Raw genomic sequence first — 16971 nt, forward strand, 5'->3', positions numbered from 1 at the left:
CTTCAGGGCTTCAGAGAGGAGGGTTTTATCAGCAGCAATATTATCTCAGTATCTTTTTGCTTTATGCTATTGCTGGAGAACCCAGTGGGGTCCAGAACACCTTTCTGTACAAGAAGCTAAGAGTACAGAAGCAGAGATTGGTCCCCACTCACAGATTAGATGGGGCTTGGAGCAACCTGATCTGGTGGAAAGTGTCCCTGCCCAAGGCAGGGGTGCAACAAGATGAGTTTTAAAGTCCCTCCCAAACCCTCTGTGATTCCAAACCTTCTGTTCTAGCAACATACATAAACCTTTTAATGGTCTCCTTGCTCTCCAAGGCCTGGCTGTTCAGAGCTTCAGCACAAATATTCACAAAATCTCTTTGATTGTTTCTGTAACTGAGGGCTTGATTACTGATTTTAATCTACAGGGTGGCGCCTGCAGTTCTTGCAGCCTCTCACGGATGTGGAAGTGTCTTTGGGGCAAAAAGCAACATTTAGCTGTGTCCTGAGTGAAGCTGTGCCAGTTAACGAAGTGGCCTGGTACAGTAATGACACAGAGATCCAGTCGGGTGAGGACTGGGAGGTAGAAGCAGATGGAAACAAATACAAACTCATTCTGAAAAAAGCCCAACTGCATCATTCTGGAGAGGTGACCTTTGCTTCCAGGGAGGCAATTTCATCAGCCAAGCTTTCTGTGATAGGTAAGTGTGTGTTGTTCCAGCCCAGGGACATTCAAAATCTCAAACTTTGAGCAGCAACACTGAATTTCCCAATCTTCGTGCTGATTCTTTCCACTTTGCCTCACATGTCCCAAAACAGTGTTCTTAGGCTGAGAAGACACTACTGGGATCTTGTTCTTTGACCAGAAGTAATCCACCTCATCAGAAGAAAAATGTGTCAGGCTAGTGATGGTAGAGATGCTCCCAACTTTCTTTAGCTGCAGTCTTTTGAAAAATGTGACATAAACAAAAATCAGTATTCTCAGAGTTCAACTTCACACTCAGCAAACGTGGGCACAGGAGGGAGCTGAGCTAGGGTCCATGTGGAAAAATGATCCAGGATAGCAGAGGAATCTTTGAAATGTGCTAATCAGCTCAGGTGCAGAGCAAGCAGTTCTCCAGGTTAATGAGTAGCATGTTAAAACTTTCAGGTTGGGACAGCCATGAAGCACACACCTTCTGCTCCAGAGACACAAGAGTTAATAGTTAAGTAAGGAAGATGATAATTCCCTAATTCCCTCGTGGAGCAGGTTGGATAATGACATATCAGTGTCCATTTCAGCAGCCAGGATCTGGCTCCTTCCTGCAGTGGGACAAGTGGGTCACCCAGCAGTGGTCACAGCACCATCCCAGTGGTGGTTATGAGATAATTAAATGTATTTTAGCTGTAGCTGAGATGTTAAAGAGTCACTGATGGACCATCTATACTTTAAATTACTACAACCAGTCTCTGTCTAATGATTTCTGAGACAAGGGATCTCTGTTACATATTCCAGTCATTTTCACCACAATTAAAACAAACAAAAAAGTTTGATGGATTTAAATCAGCTTTTTCTAATTTTAGGTACTTATATTTAATGAACTTCAAAATAAAAACATAATGCTCTTCCTGTTGACAGATTTTTCTGTATGAAATTTGGCTGACAAAAGAGAAAAGATTTTATGTTGCTCTGTGGTGTCCAGAGTTGAAGAACTGGCTGTTGACCATATTTGCCTTTAGTTCTTTGGATTGGTATATCATGGCAGGTCATTTACATTGTCATTGTCTTGAACTCAAGACTGAAAGAACTATTTCCATCTTTAAGGCCAAAGTGTAATGTAAGCAAGGAACATTTTCCAGTGTACTGAGTGTAGGGATTGGAATTAGATGACCTTCAAGGTCCCAACCCAGACCATTCTATGATCATGGACAGCAGGACACCAGATCATTCCCATCACACATTTATTTGTTTGTTTGTTTTTGCCTGATGCTGTGACAGATACTGCAATTACACAGAAGTGGAGTGACTCACTATTAAAATATTTGAGTTATTCTTTAGTCCCATAATAACTTGATTTTAATTAAGGCCAGATCTAAAATAAACACAAGGCTCAAATGTGCTTGAAATTTTCAGTTAAATTCCTTGAAAATGTGGACGGTGTAGGGTTATCTTTATTTTGGTGCGACAAAGACAATACAAGACGTTAATTATGTGAGATGAGAGCTGGAAAATGAATGTTTGTCACTGGCAGCATAAATCAGGGCAGACAAGGATAAATCAGTGGTGTGCTGAAACTCGCGGTTGTGACTTCATGATGACTTCACTCTCAACTTTGCAACAAGGAGAATACTCAGTCCATTGCCCTTCCTTCCTCGCGGATTGTAGCAGGCTCTTGGGTGTTTTAGGACGAAGTGTTACTGCTCACATGGTACATCATGGGACCTCTGTTGTGCCCCCAGCCCTCCCCGAGCCCCCTGAAGAGCCAGAAGTTGTCAGTCAGAGCAGCCACTCTGTCACTCTGTCTTGGCACAAACCGCTGGGTGACGGCGGCCGGGACATCCTGGGCTACAAGGTGGAGAGGAAAATCGCGGGCGTTGGCTGGCAGTCCTGCAGCGAGGGCCTCATCCAGAACACGGAGCTCACCGTGGATGGCCTGGCTCCGGGGGAACCCTACAGATTCCGAGTGTCAGCCGTAAATAAAGCTGGGGCCAGCGAGGCGGTGCACTTCCCCCAGATGGTGCGGTTAGGTGAGGATGGACACAGGCTCCAGGGAGGACTGCAAGCTCCTGCAGACCCTCCAATTGCATGGCATGCCTGCTTCACCCATTCCAGGCATCTCCCAGGGCAATATCTGTCAGTGCCTGGCTGCCAACACAGCAGAGGAGGAAGAGCTTGGGATGAAAAAGTCCTGGGCTGCTGTGAACAAAACCTGCTGTGTTTTTAGCACTCAGCACTGATTTCTTCCAAACTGCATCCAGCTGTCTTGCAGCCTGCACTGCATCATCCTTGTGCTGGATCGCCACCATGGGTTTCTTGCACTGCACCCATGTGTTGGCTGGTCACCATGAGTGTCTTTTTTGGTGGAGTTAGGATGGAATGAGTGAAAAAGGGCATGCTGGAATGTGTTTGGGGTAACCAAGACCGTGACCATGGGTGGGCAGTGTTGTCTTCGCCCATCTTTCTCCTTTTTTATGTTTTTCATGCATCTTTTTCAAGAATCCCCACAAAGAAATGCTGGGGGACGCAGTTCCTTTGCTGATGGTGTGATGGTGAAACTTTGGAAGCTACAGTGGGATGTGGAGTCTTTCTCTCAGTCTTTCTTTCTTGCAACTCTTTCCCTGGTATCACTCATCTAAATTCCTCAAAATGAGTATAGTGATTAAAAAAATGCTCTTTTGCTTGAGGTTAAGGCACACAGTGACATTTTTTTGCAACAATAACTGCTGCCAGTGCTGGACCCTGATGAATAAACCCAAGGCATTTGGGGCACAATCCCCTCACCCTGTTGAAATTTGCAGAGAGGAAGGTAACCTTGAGGGATGTGCAGCTTTTGGGAACCCAGCACTGTCTTTTACAAGCCAGTCAATATCTCTGAGTTTAACATGTTTTTCTTTGAGTTGTCATGGTTGCACAAAGAGCATTCTGTTGGTTGACCCCCTTCCAAAGTAAAGAAGATGAGGAGAATTTTTGGTTATAAATTATATATGCCTTTTGATAATTTTTACTCTTGCTAAGGTAGCATAAATATATATATATATATTATATTATATTACAGGCAGAGATGAATGCCACTTTGAATAAGCTCTTTTCATTCTATTTATGGTTTCTTTCTTGTCTCACATCACAACTCCTTCGCTTCTAAACATTTAAGATCTAGAAATCTGTAGAACTTCCTTTATACTGGTGATGGGTAGATGAAGACCAGCAAAGAAACACAGGAATGTGGAAAATGCAACCCATTCTGCATGTATATGTTTAGATGTAGCTAGTTTAAACACTGGGAGAGCTTGGAAAGTTGTTTTAATATTATCTTTGGATGTGCACACTTTGGATGCTGCCAGTCTTTTAATTTTTTTATTTTCATTTGGTTATCTACAACAGCTGAAAAATCTGTAAATGATGGGTGGGGTGCTTGGATATTTTATGGAGTGGAGTGCCTTAAAACCAGATGATAATCTTAAAGTTAATTTACTTTATTTTTGTAATTGCAGAGCCCCCAGTTACCGTCACCCAACCTTTGGTGGGAGGATCTGTCTCAGAAGGGGGAGTGGCTCGCCTGGAGTGCACATTGTCAAGTAAAACCCAGGAGAAAGTGACTTGGTTCAAGGGAAAAGAACAAATAAAACCTGGAGGGAGGTACGAGATCCTCTCTGAGGGAACGAAGCAGATACTCATTATCCATGGATTTAAACCTGAGGATCAGGACAGCTACACCTGCATGGCTTCTCCAGAAGTCAAATCTGTTGCCAGCCTGTGTCTCGAAGGTGTGTGCATTGCTGGGGTGTTAAATCAGATCTGGTATGGACATCCAGGGGCATCTCCACAGCTGGGACTGGAATTAATTTTCTTTTACAACCTATCATAAGAATCCAAAAGGAATTGTTATTTTCCTGTTTGGCACTGCCCAATATGTTCCTGCATCCCAAACAGTTTTGGGTTGCCTAGGTTAGAGTTTCTGGGGACAGATATTTAAAGTGTGACATTATTATCTCTACATGAATTTTTGGTGCCTTTTGAGATGCTTTAGGGTGTCATGTGAATGTTCCAGACAACCTGGAGCATCTCAAAAGCAACTGGGTAACATGTAGAGCCATGTGAGTGTGAACCAGACACCTTCAGACTTAGGCACATCCAAGCAGGCAGGTGTGTCCATGTGAGATGGGAGTCTCAGCTCCCAGGACAGCCACTGGAGATCTGTTCAGGACAGACAGGGAAGCCCTGTATTTCTGGGAGACAGGATGAGCCTGGATAGCTTTCCAGGCTCCACAGACAATCTTAACAACCAGTCCATCAACCACAACATTGAAAAGGGCAGAAATGTATTTATTGGGTTCAAATGTGCAAGGAATAAAAAACACCCTGTTGTTTGGTAATGTTTTAAGTGCGTGCATAGGATCACAGGACTGTCGAGGTTGGGCACATCTTCTGAAAGTGGTGTGGTCCATCCTCCTCCTCAAAGCGTGGTCAGCTAGGACAAGTTCACCAGGATCAGATTAACTTCCCAGAGAGGGTGTGAAGTCTCTTTCTCTGGAGATATTTAAAATCTGTCTGGACACTGAATAATGTGATCTAGGAGACTGTGCTTGAGCAGGGAGGTTGGACTAGATGATATCCAGTGGTCCCTTCCAACCTTCCCCATCCTGTGATCCCATAAATTCCCATTTTGTTCTCAATATCATGCTTAGTTAAATGCCACTGAGATTTTCCTGTAGGATGTTTCCATGTGCTTTATCAAAACTCAGATATTTAACTTCTCATCTGTTTAATTCCCTGCAGTTCCCACAGTGTCGATGCTGAAGGAGATTGCCAGGGAAGCTCCCCCTGCCAGCCGGGCTGAGGAGCTGGTGGATGGACACATCCAGCCCAGCCTGCCCCCTGAAGCTGCCCAGGAGGGAGATCTTCACCTCCTGTGGGAAGCCCTGGCCAAGAAACGCCGTATGAGCCGGGAGCCCACCTTGGATTCCATCAGCGAGGTGCCTGAGGAGGATGAGAAGCTTCAGAAGCTGAGGAAGGAGGAAGCAGAGATGTCTCACTACTACTCGGAGGAGTACTCCACGTGTGACGAGCTGGCCAGGACAGGAGAGGCAGATTTCTCTTTCACAAGCTCTGATGATGAGTCTAGAGCTGGGACTCCTTCCCTAGTAAACTACCTCAAGAAAGCTGGGAAGAAGAGCATCAGTGTTACCAGCAAGGTCCAGTCCACCTCCACAGAAAAATTATGGAAACAGTGGGAGACATCCACTGTGGAGACCACTGTGGCCACCACGGCTGCTCAGCCAGCTGAACCAGAGCTTCCAGATTTAAATGATCCCTCCATGAACAAGGCGGCTGTGAAGATCCAAGCTGCTTTCAAAGGCTACAAAGTCAGAAAAGAGATCAAGCAGCAGGAGTGCCCAGTGTTTACTGAGACCTTCAAAGACTTCTCTGGAGAGCCTGGAAGCACCCTGCACCTGGAGTGTGTGGCCCACAGCAAAACCGACATGAACGTCCGGTGGCTGAAGGATGGGAAGGAGCTCTCGGATGGTCGTTACTACCACATAGACAGCTACAGTGATGGCACCTGCTCCTTGATTATCGCTGGCCTGGACAGGAAGGATGCCGGTAAATACACCTGCGAGGCATCCAATAAGTTTGGCAAGGTCTCACACAGCGCAAAGGTGGTGGTTGGCACTCAGGAACCTCAAGTTCTTCCTAAGGAGAAGCGGAGTAAGCAGAGCACTGACAGCGAGACAGAGAGCTCATCTGGCAGTGAGCTGGACGATGCTTTCCGAAAAGCAGGGAGGAGACTCCACAGGCTCTTCAGGGCCAAGATCTCCACAGAGATCTCTGATGTGGAGGAAGAGCTCTTTGTCAGCGCAGACGAAGGGGACATTGACGTGGTTGACCACCAGACGTACCGTGAGGATGACCAGTACATCTACATCAAGTTTGAAATCATGTCTGAGGCCAAATCAGCCGCCACGCGGTTCAGAGAGATGTTTGGTGCTCTGGGAATTCCCGTGGAGATCAGCATCTTAGAACAAGGCCCAAAAAAAATTGAATTGCGCATTGGGAAGGCATCACCTCCCACCTTTGGGAAGTTTGCACCTCCAGTAGCAAGACCTCCACCACCTTTGCTGACTTCTGACACAGGTAGGGGAAGCAAACCTTGCTTATTCCTTGGAAAAGACGGTGGGAACGGGAGACAATATAATTTTTTCCACTCTTAAGCAATTTAATTTTATTTTTTTTTTATTTGGTGCAGAATTTTTTATCAAAGCTTTGCACTTTTAGAAAAAATAATGACTTTTATATTCTTTGTCATTTTGAGAGAGGGGAGGCACATGGGTGGGGGGATTGCAATGTATTGACTTATCTGTGAAGCCCCTTTTCATGCTAGAAATGCCACCTACTACAACGTGACCGTAAATACCATGATTATTGTCCTTAAGTAGATTATGTAGGTTTTTAGAATGATTCTGAGGGAGACAAGACATTTGGCAAGGAGAGGAGCAGGGACAATATATAATTGGCAGCTGTGGCATTGCTGTGCTGATGGAATATCTTCATAGTGCCAGGGAGTTTCTTGACTCTTCTAGAGAAAATTAAAAACCTGGAAACCAGAAGTCTGACTAGCAGGGGCCTAAAATACATCTTTAGATTAAAACCAAACTTTTCTTTCTTCTCTCCAATCACCCCGACTTTAGCCCCCATGTTCATGACCGAGCTCCAAAACCAAGAGGTCCAGGATGGGTACCCAGTGAGCTTTGACTGCATCGTCATCGGCAAACCCCTGCCCACGGTTCGCTGGTTCAAGGACGGCAAAGCTATTGAAGAAAACGATCACTACATGATCAACGAGGACCAGGAGGGGTGTCACCAGCTGATCATCACCGCCGTGGTCCCCACGGACATGGGCGTCTACCGGTGCCTCGCTGAGAACAGCATGGGGGTGGCTTCAACCAAGGCTGAGCTTCGTGTGGATTGTAAGTCTGAAAATCACTGTAGGAAAACAAGAAAAGGAGTTCCACTGAGACCTATTTTTTTTATTTATTTTTTTTTTCCCCCCAAGGAAAGCACCATTTACGTTTTAAAGAAAAATGTTTTGGCCACAAAATTTTCACTTTCAAACCTCTCAAGTTCAGCTGGGTTTTGCCAAGTCCACGGCAAGGTTCAGAGCAAAGCTTTTGGGGTCAACAGAGGTGTTTTCCATAATCAAGGGATGTGTGGGATCCTGCTGCAGTACAACATAATTACTGATTTTAGTTCCCTTACTAATCTGAGTAATTTTTACTCAAATTAGTAAGGGAACTAAAATCAGTAAGAACTATTTAAGAAAGAAAAGTAGTTTCAAAGCTCAGATTATTCAAGACCTGTCTTTTTCCATTTAACAGTGACCAGCACGGACTATGAGACCGCAGCAGATGCAACAGAGACATCATCCTACTACAGTGCCAAGGAATATATTTCAAGGTAAAATATGGAACTCTGGCTCTAACCTCTGACTCGGTGAGATCAATCTGTGTATTTATGTCAGGGCTGGGTTTGGTGTGTCAAGCAGGGCCAGGTTAATGCCATAAAGGAGCATCCAGCCCAGTTGAGATGCAGTAACTGCAACAGCTGCACATTTGCCATTGGCAGACTTGCTCTGGGACCTTCAGGCAAGCTGGGGTATTTCCTCAAGAAAATTCCTCTGTTGCATCAGTCAGATGGTGCTGAGTCTGTTCTCATGATGCCAAAACCCACAGACTGAATTTACCTAAAATAGGTGATTCTGATTCCTAACTCTCACCTGGAATCCTGATTTTCTTCTTTCTAATTCCAATTGCTGCTTAGCCGGGAACAGGAGGAATCCACCACTGAGGAGGAGCAGCTGCCCCAGATCTTTGATGAGCTTCATGATATTCATGTGGCACCTGGAGCATCACTGGCTAAATTTCACCTGAAGGTGAAAGGTGAGTGGATCCCACGGTACTGTCAGTTTTCCAGGTCTGATATCAGGTTGAGGTGCTGGACAAGGTTTTCCAAGGTGCTCTTCTGCAGGTGTGACCCTGGGCTGAGCACTGAACAGGGACTGTTGGAGCAGACTCAGATTAAGTGCCTTATTTTGTGTCCATATATCCAGGCATAATGACAGGCACATGCTTCTGAAAACTGAATTCTGGATTTCTCTGAGCACAGGAGCAATAAGGAATAATGATCTCGACATTATCATTATCACTATTAATAATTATCATTATATATTTCATATATTTATATATCATAAATAACTATATCTATATAATGCATTAGTAGTAATCATAATAGTATTAATAAAAATTAAGTCCTTCATTCTCTTCAATGAATGAAGAAGTCATTGACTTGCCTTCCTCCATTTTTACATTGGTCCTACAATGTAAAAACTGCTAAAACATCCCTCTGGTGTTGACTCTGGTAGGGAGAGGTAGGGGTTTTCCTGTTTTCTCCTGTTGCTGTCTATAAAAAATATGGGAATGCATTTGGCTTCAACATTTCTCTTTGTGAACCTTTCAAATCAGACCTAAGTGCTGATTTTTCAACCTCCGAGGCATTTACACATGCAGACAACATGGGGAGAGCCAGAAACTGAGGAGACAGGAAAGAATTTTAAGAGACAAATCGAATTTAATGCATTTATAAGCATTCCTCATTGGTGAAACCCTTGAAACAGGAGCCCTGTTAAACCCTTGAAACAGCAGAGGATCCGTCAGTTTGGAGATGCTCCCAAATCAGTTTTGCCAATGAATTTTGTTCTCTGTGTCTGTAACTACTCCTCACAGGGTACCCTCAGCCTCGTCTCTACTGGTTCAAAAATGGGCAGCCCCTAAAGGCCTCGGATCGTATTCTCAAGACTGACAGGCAGGAATTCCATTCCCTGGAAATCCGCGACGTCACCAAAGCCGACGCTGGCCAGTACTTGATATTTGTCATCAACTCTGCTGGCTCTGCGTATTCCTCAGCCAGGCTGGTAGTCAAAGGTGGGTGTTGCTCTGTTTTGGGCTGTTCCAGAGGCTCTTACCATTTTGTATAGTTTGGTTTTTTTTACTGAGGAAACCTCCCAAGGTAACTCAGGTGAGGTGGGGAAGTCTGTAGGTAAAAGATGATGTTATTTACTCTTGGTTCACCTCTAAATTTACCGTTTAAGAGGATGATGATGCCACTTCTCTGTGGTCTGACTGTTGTCTCATGAACAGGTATTTTATTCTTGCCCATCCTCATTAACCTTAAAACCTCATTTCATTAAAACTTAGGGACTCTTACAAATCACACCAATATTTCTGTGTAATATCTCTACTGGAGTCACTTTGGGAGCTTTTTTGTGCAGCTCCTGGATTGACACTTATTTGTATTTGTCATGTTGTGTTTTCTCCTTGTGTTCCAGATCCTTATGAGAAAGAAGAGCCATCAAAAACAGGTGAGAGAACCCTCAGCAGGTGAGAACAGAAGCCCCAGGAATTTTTCAGTCTAAACTCACTTTGTTCCATCAATAATATTATTTCCAGATTCCCATGAGCAGCTGATACCACCAAGATTCCTTGAAAGATTTACAAATAAGAAGGTGAAAAAGGGTGCAAGCATCACATTATCTGTGAAAGTTGAAGGTAAATGAGCAGATACCTCATTTCTCTGAATAACACTTGAAATGTGGAACTTCACAAATGAGAGAGAAGGGCATTCTTCTCTCTCTGCCCCTAAGTCATTGTAACCTCATTTTCTGTATCTGAAGTCTGGGATTCTGCTCCCAACTTACATTTCTTATAAAGACACCTCACAGTAAAGCATCTTGTTTTTCTTCACCTCCATTTTTCTGTATGTAAAAATGGGGATAATGACACTTTGTAGTATGGTGCATGTTGACCATTAACTGCCTGGTGATTGAAAATTTTGGTTTTATGGAAAGATTTCATATCTTTATGAGTGTGTCATAAAATGGTTTATCCTCCTTTATTGCATTTTATGCCTGTTATTGTTGGGAAAGTATCAGAAAATTGATCAAAACAGCATTTTTTTCACAGCAAGGCTCGTATTTTTAAGGAAGGAACACAAATAGGAAGATTAAAGCTTATTGCACCAATTTTCCTCTAGGACATCCACCACCAACAATCACTTGGATGAAAGAAGAGTCTCGGGAAGACATCCTGTGGATCAAACCAGACACTCCTGGCTATAAACTTGCCAGTTCCAACATGCACCACAGCCTGATCCTGTTGGATGTCAAGAAAAAGTACAGTGGAGCTTACACGTGCATTGCCACCAACCAGGCTGGCCAGTCCATCTGCACCGCCAACCTGGAAGTTGCAGACGGTAAATCTTTGCTGCAGCACAAACACTCTCTCTATATTTCCCTTTTATGCAGTGCCTAAGGGAAAAAAACAAGTGTGACTGTTTAGGAAATTATCCAATCACACCCAAAAAAGTGTTTTCTCGAGAGCAACCATAGTTTTGCATGTCTTGCAAATGGTTGCACTCTTTACTTCTATGATATTTTAGATTTTTGACTCTGTCTTGTGTTAATAGCAGTATCTTTTCTGTATAAACAGAAGGCAAGTCTAAGGAGCAACCAAATTAAAGAAAGGCAATGTTAAGTTACTGGGAAAAGTCACCTTTTCAAAAATTTTTTGGAGTGCTTCACTCTGCTGAGGTATTTTGGATTGTATTGGAGTTATTTGATTTCTGCAGAGCTTTCCAAGGCCTCTTTTAACACAATTAGATGGAGCAAAAACAAATACATACTGGGAACAGGGGCAGAGCTGTGAAGAATTCCATTTTTCTATTATCCTGCCTTGCAGTGTGGAGAAATGGGGCAATTATATATTTTCCATGAACAGGGAGAGAAGGAAACCATTGCCATCACAGGATTGGGAATATATATCCCAGGTCAGGAGCTGCTGCAGTGCTCCCAGTAATCCACATCTAGAAAATGTGCCTGCATTAAATACCTAAAAAAGGACATGATGTGACTTCTGTCCTCTAATGCTAAACCCCAATCTTGCAGTGAAAGAGGCTGAAGTCCTGACCCAGGAGCGTGTGATGGTGTCAGAAGCCATCATGACCACACTGGGGTAAGAGATTGGATGTGTGGAGAAAGAGGGAATGTGTTCCCCATTTGGCTCTCCTTACTACCCATTTTATTGTAACTTAACCCTGCTTTGTTTTCTTTTTCAGAACTATTCAGTCCTCTGAAGGTAAGAGAAGCTGTTTTCTCTCTCTTCTTCCTGCCCTCCGTATCTGCAGCTGAGACTGTCAGTGTATTTCATGTATCCAATTATTTTTGTCCAGTTTTCTTGAAATTGTCTGAAATGTTGGAACGTTTCAGGACTGCTCACTGTTCAAGGTTGAATTATTGGATGAACTGAGAACAAGCAGAGTTTTAAAAACAGGAGAAGGGAAGAAAACCAAACCGTCCTTCCACAGAAGGTTTTATTACTCAAAGAGATGAATTTTCAATGACACTGCCAGCCTAATAACAAATTTTCTTTTTTCCAGGAGACCTTGAAGCTGGCAGAGAAGGTGTGCCCAAAAGCCCTATTTCATTAGCTGATGTTGGCTCAGAAGAGTTCTTCCAGAAACTCACCTCACGTATCTCAGAAATGGTATCTGCAAAAATAACTCAGGGTAAGGAATCTGGAAAACACAGTTTAATTATGGTAGGAAAAAACAGCAATCTCTTTTTTTTTGGTGTCATTTAATTATAAATGAGATTTATGCAGCAGGTTTTGAGACAGTCATTCTATATAAGCAAATGAACATTTGTCAATGCTTAGGGGTAAGAAATTTTTGTAGGAGTCCATCCAACCCGCACATCTCAGTCTGGAATTTTAGACTAGAAAAAAGCTATTATAGTAAATTGTAAAAATAGAAGTGTATTTTGCGTATCTTAGGTATTTTGAATTCCTCAGGTATTTATCACTCCTAAATCAGAAAGCAATCCTGTTTTCTGTACTTCCCACATCTTCAGGTTGTACCTCACAGAGGAATTTTAATATCAAATTAAGGCTGAAAACTCTGTGCACAGCTGTGCAGTAATCCAATGATTTGTTGAGTTGAATGAAGAACTCTGGTTTGTGTCTGCCCTGATTATCCTGTTGGAAAAAAATTAACTAGGAGCAAAAATAGAGGCATTAACTCTCCAAACAAATATTCTTGCAGTGCAGCAGCAATACCTGCAGTAGGCCTGCAACACCATAATACATGATTGAATTTGATTTGAATTTGGATTTGAACATCCAAATTATTCATTTAATCCTAAACATCAATAGGAAATCACACTAAATATTACTGTGAATGCTCTTCCTAGGTAGAAGAAAAATTATGGTAGATTTGGTTCATGTTTAAATTGGGGATATTTATTTAACACTTTGCTGTTGCTCTGCTTTTCAGCTAAGCTTCGAGTACCGGGTGCTGAAAGTGATGATGAGTCAAGAACTCCCTCTGCATCTCCTCGCCATGGACGATCCAGACCTTCATCCATTGCTCAGGAATCCTCCTCTGAATCTGAAGATGGGGATTCCAGAGGGGAGGTATGATATCTTTATGGACAAGTTTAACACAAGGAGAAAATTAAACTTAGAATGGCCAACCTATGATAGTGTAACGATCTCCATCCTCTTTTGTGAGGTAATTCAATTTTGTAGGTGTATTTAGAGGTTAAATGTTGTGTCTGTGCTACAGAGCACAGAGAATCAAATTCTGATGCTCACCCTGTGATCCTGAACAAGTCCTTCAAGTCAACATGGCCAAAACATACCATGACTTGGCACCTCTTGCTTTCACGGCTGAACTTCAGAAAGTCAGAAGCTGATTTTCTGTGGCCTTGGACAGAGTTGGCCAGAGGAATCTTGGTGGGAAGTTCTCCATGAAGGAAATGAAGAGCATAAAGTGACTGTAGTCTCATGCCTGCAGATCTTTGACGTCTACATGGTCACTGCTGACTACGTGCCTGCGGCGCCAGACAAGGAGACCATCACCCTGAAGGAAGGACAATATGTGGAAGTCCTGGATTCAGCTCATCCCCTGAAATGGCTGGTCAGGACTAAACCCACAAAATCAAGTCCCTCTCGACAGGGTTGGGTGTCTCCAGCTTACCTGGACAAGAAATTAAAGGTGACTGATCATGTTTGGTTATTTCTCATTTAAAATTTCTTGTCCCTGTTGCAGTTTAGAGCCATCCCTTTTGCAAGGAGTGATGGAGGAGGAGGTTGTTGAAGGGGTCTGGAAGAAGGTTGTACTTTTTCATGTTTTTATTAGACAATATTTCTGGTTTGTGCAGGGGTTTCTGGATTGGAAAGACCTAAAAACTCTCCAGCACAAAAGAAATTTCACACTGGGTTTAGTAACTGTTGAACTAAACATGACTGTTGAACACATGAGAGATATTCCTCAGTATGTATAGATAAAAGCACTGTCCACTACCAAGAATTGTTTTAATTTTTTTTTTCCTAATATTGTAGTTGTCACCGGAGTGGGGAACCATGGAAATTCCAGAGTTTCCTGGAGAGTTTGTTTCTGAAGATGAATACAAAAGGAAGCTAAGGTGAGCTTGTGTCACTAGGTATTGGTACTTTTGAATTTTCCTGCCTTTTGAACCATTTGTGTTTTGTGATTGATTTCAGCCTAGGAAAATTCCAGGCAATCGAGATCACAGAATCCTAGAATGGTTTGGGTTGGAAGGGACCTGAAATACTATCTAGTGTCACTGAGTCCTGTGGGATGGGACAACTTCCACTGGCTTCATCCATCCATCCATCCATCCATCCATCCATCCATCCATCCATCCATCCATCATCCATCATCCATCCATCATCCATCCACCCACTCATCCATCCATCATCCATCATCCATCCATCCATCATCCATCATCCATCCATCATCCATCCATCATCCATCCATCCATCCATCCATCCATCCATCCATCCATCCATCCATCCATCCATCATCCATCATCCATCCATCATCCATCCACCCACTCATCCATCCATCATCCATCATCCATCCATCCATCATCCATCATCCATCCATCATCCATCCATCATCCATCCATCCATCCATCCATCCATCCATCCATCCATCCATCCATCCATCATCCATCCATCCATCCATCCATCCATCCATCCATCATCCATCCATCATCCATCCATCCATCCATCCATCATCCATCCATCATCCATCCATCATCCATCCATCATCCATCCATCATCCATCCATCCATCATCCATCCATCCATCCATCCATCCATTCATCATCCGTCCATCCGTCCATCCGTCCCTCTCTCCCTTCCTCCCCCACCCCCTCCCCAGAGGGGAACTTTTAACACACCCAGGAGTCAGTTCCTCTGGTCATAAATCTCTACTTTACAGCCTAAAAGCCTCTCAAGGACAATTGTGATGATTTTTCTGTGATTTCTTTCTGCCCCTCTGTCTCCCCTTCAGTGTTCTCATTCAGGAGCTGCTGATCTCAGAGGAAGATTATATTCAAGATTTACAGTTCCTGCAGACTCATCACCTTAGGTACACTGAGACCTGTCCCAGTGTGCCAGGAGCTGTTGCCAGTCAGAAATCCACCATCTTCAGGAATATTGATGACATTGGTCGCTTCCATTCCAGGTGGGCATTCCCAAGTGCCTTCATTGGAGACCAAAGAATGGCAGTACTATTATTATTATTATTATTACTATTATCATTATTATTATTATTATTATTACTATTACTATTATTATTACTTATTTTATTATTATTACTTATTTTATTATTATTACTATTCTTACTATTATTCCTGATGTGGAGCACTGGCAGTGCTGAGGTGCAAGGGAATTGATGCTCCTTTTAGGAGGGTGAATGATGGCAAGTCTTAAATCATAGCACAGGGTTAGGACTTCCATAATCCCCTTCAGAGCTTCAAAGCTTCCTGTGTCCAGCTTATTTTTTACTCTTTTAAGTGAATTTAACTGAGAAACAGTGAATTATGTTAAAAAGGCAGCTAGTTCTTACAGGCACTTCAGTGGTGTCTTCATAGAGATATTAATCCACGTAAAACTGATGTCAGCATCCATGAATTTCAGGACACCTTTGACTCTCCCAGGCTGCTCCAAGCCCCATCCAGCCTGGCCTTGGACACTTCCAGGGATCCAGGGGCAGCCACAGCTTCTCTGGCCCTGTGCCAGGGCCTGCCCACTGTCACAAGGAAGAATTTCTTCCTAATATCCCATCTAACCCTGCCCTCTGTCAGTTTAAAGCCATTCCCCCTCATCCTGTCCTCCAGGCCCTTGTCCAAGTCCCTCCATCCCATCCCAGCCAAGAGGAATGGCATTGTGCTGGGTGAAGAGGCACTGAGAAGTTTAATGCTCATTTTCCCCCCATCATTTCCTTTAACCTGTGCTAGCCTGACATCTCCTGATGCACAGCCTGCCTGCTGGGGACATGTTTTAGCCTCATTCCAGCACCTTTTCTCCTGTCCCCACAGTGTCTTCCTCCGGAGCTTGCAGGGCTGTGACACTGATGATGACGTGGCCATGTGCTTCATCAAGCACGAGGCAGAGTTTAACAAGTACATCCAGTACCTGGTGGGAAGGGTCCAGGCTGAGTCAATCGTTGTCAGCAAAGCTGTCCAGGATTTCTACAAGGTAAGGCAGGAGCCAAAAGCACCTGTGGAAAATTCATCCTGTAACCCACTGCATCAAGAAATGTAGTTGTTAATCACAAATGTCAACCTCAAAAGTGTTTGTAATACCTTTTGTTAAAAATAATGATTTTTAGTTTACTTTCCAGCTTTTTCTGGTAAGTGCAGCCAATATGGGAACATATTCTTATGCATTTATTAATATCATAAACTTTATACAGACTTAAATGTGGCTGTGTTTATGTAATTGTAATTAAAGGATGTTTTAAGGGCTATGACATTATAAGACCAAGAGAACTTGCATAAATCATAAATATAAATAGACAAATATTGTTTATCTGCTCCAGCTACTCAGGATTTTTTTCTACTGCTCTTTATAACAACCTTTCCTTGTTATTCCATATATTTTTTCAGAGATACACAGATGAATTTGTAACTAATGAAGATCCCTCACAGCCACTGATCCCACCACTGCAGCACTACCTGGAAAAACCCATAAACAGGATTCAGCAGTACCAGACAATAATTAAGGTAAAGAGATGTTGTTACAGGTTTCTGTTCTGCTCTGTGCAGTTCGTGCACAAAAATATTTTTATTTCCTATTTCTTGGCTTCCTTCTGATGCAGCTACAATTGAAAACTGCTTGAGTAAATATGAGATTAATCAGTGGTGGTGTTC

General features: G+C 43.1%; 1 protein-coding gene across 28 annotated transcripts in view; it reads left to right on the forward strand.

Annotated features, from left to right (window-relative positions):
- The window catches only part of OBSCN (obscurin, cytoskeletal calmodulin and titin-interacting RhoGEF), a 174059-nt gene that overhangs the window by 106128 nt on the left and 50960 nt on the right, over positions 1–16971 (forward strand). For 27 of the 28 annotated variants that reach the window (XM_058831609.1, XM_058831612.1, XM_058831598.1 and 24 more), the window contains 20 exons: positions 410–682; positions 2421–2708; positions 4173–4445; positions 5458–6813; positions 7368–7646; positions 8055–8133; positions 8497–8615; positions 9459–9656; positions 10061–10093; positions 10182–10280; positions 10765–10983; positions 11675–11741; positions 11845–11864; positions 12166–12294; positions 13060–13199; positions 13582–13782; positions 14130–14212; positions 15108–15281; positions 16138–16297; positions 16708–16824. In XM_058831609.1, coding sequence (XP_058687592.1) covers positions 410–682; positions 2421–2708; positions 4173–4445; positions 5458–6813; positions 7368–7646; positions 8055–8133; positions 8497–8615; positions 9459–9656; positions 10061–10093; positions 10182–10280; positions 10765–10983; positions 11675–11741; positions 11845–11864; positions 12166–12294; positions 13060–13199; positions 13582–13782; positions 14130–14212; positions 15108–15281; positions 16138–16297; positions 16708–16824 — 4307 coding nt within the window. The remainder of the gene's footprint in view (positions 1–409; positions 683–2420; positions 2709–4172; positions 4446–5457; positions 6814–7367; positions 7647–8054; positions 8134–8496; positions 8616–9458; positions 9657–10060; positions 10094–10181; positions 10281–10764; positions 10984–11674; positions 11742–11844; positions 11865–12165; positions 12295–13059; positions 13200–13581; positions 13783–14129; positions 14213–15107; positions 15282–16137; positions 16298–16707; positions 16825–16971) is intronic. The other variant, XM_058831606.1, reaches the window with a different exon arrangement.

The sequence above is a fragment of the Poecile atricapillus genome, chromosome 2, assembly GCF_030490865.1.
Source record: "Poecile atricapillus isolate bPoeAtr1 chromosome 2, bPoeAtr1.hap1, whole genome shotgun sequence".
Classification (NCBI taxonomy): domain Eukaryota; kingdom Metazoa; phylum Chordata; class Aves; order Passeriformes; family Paridae; genus Poecile; species Poecile atricapillus.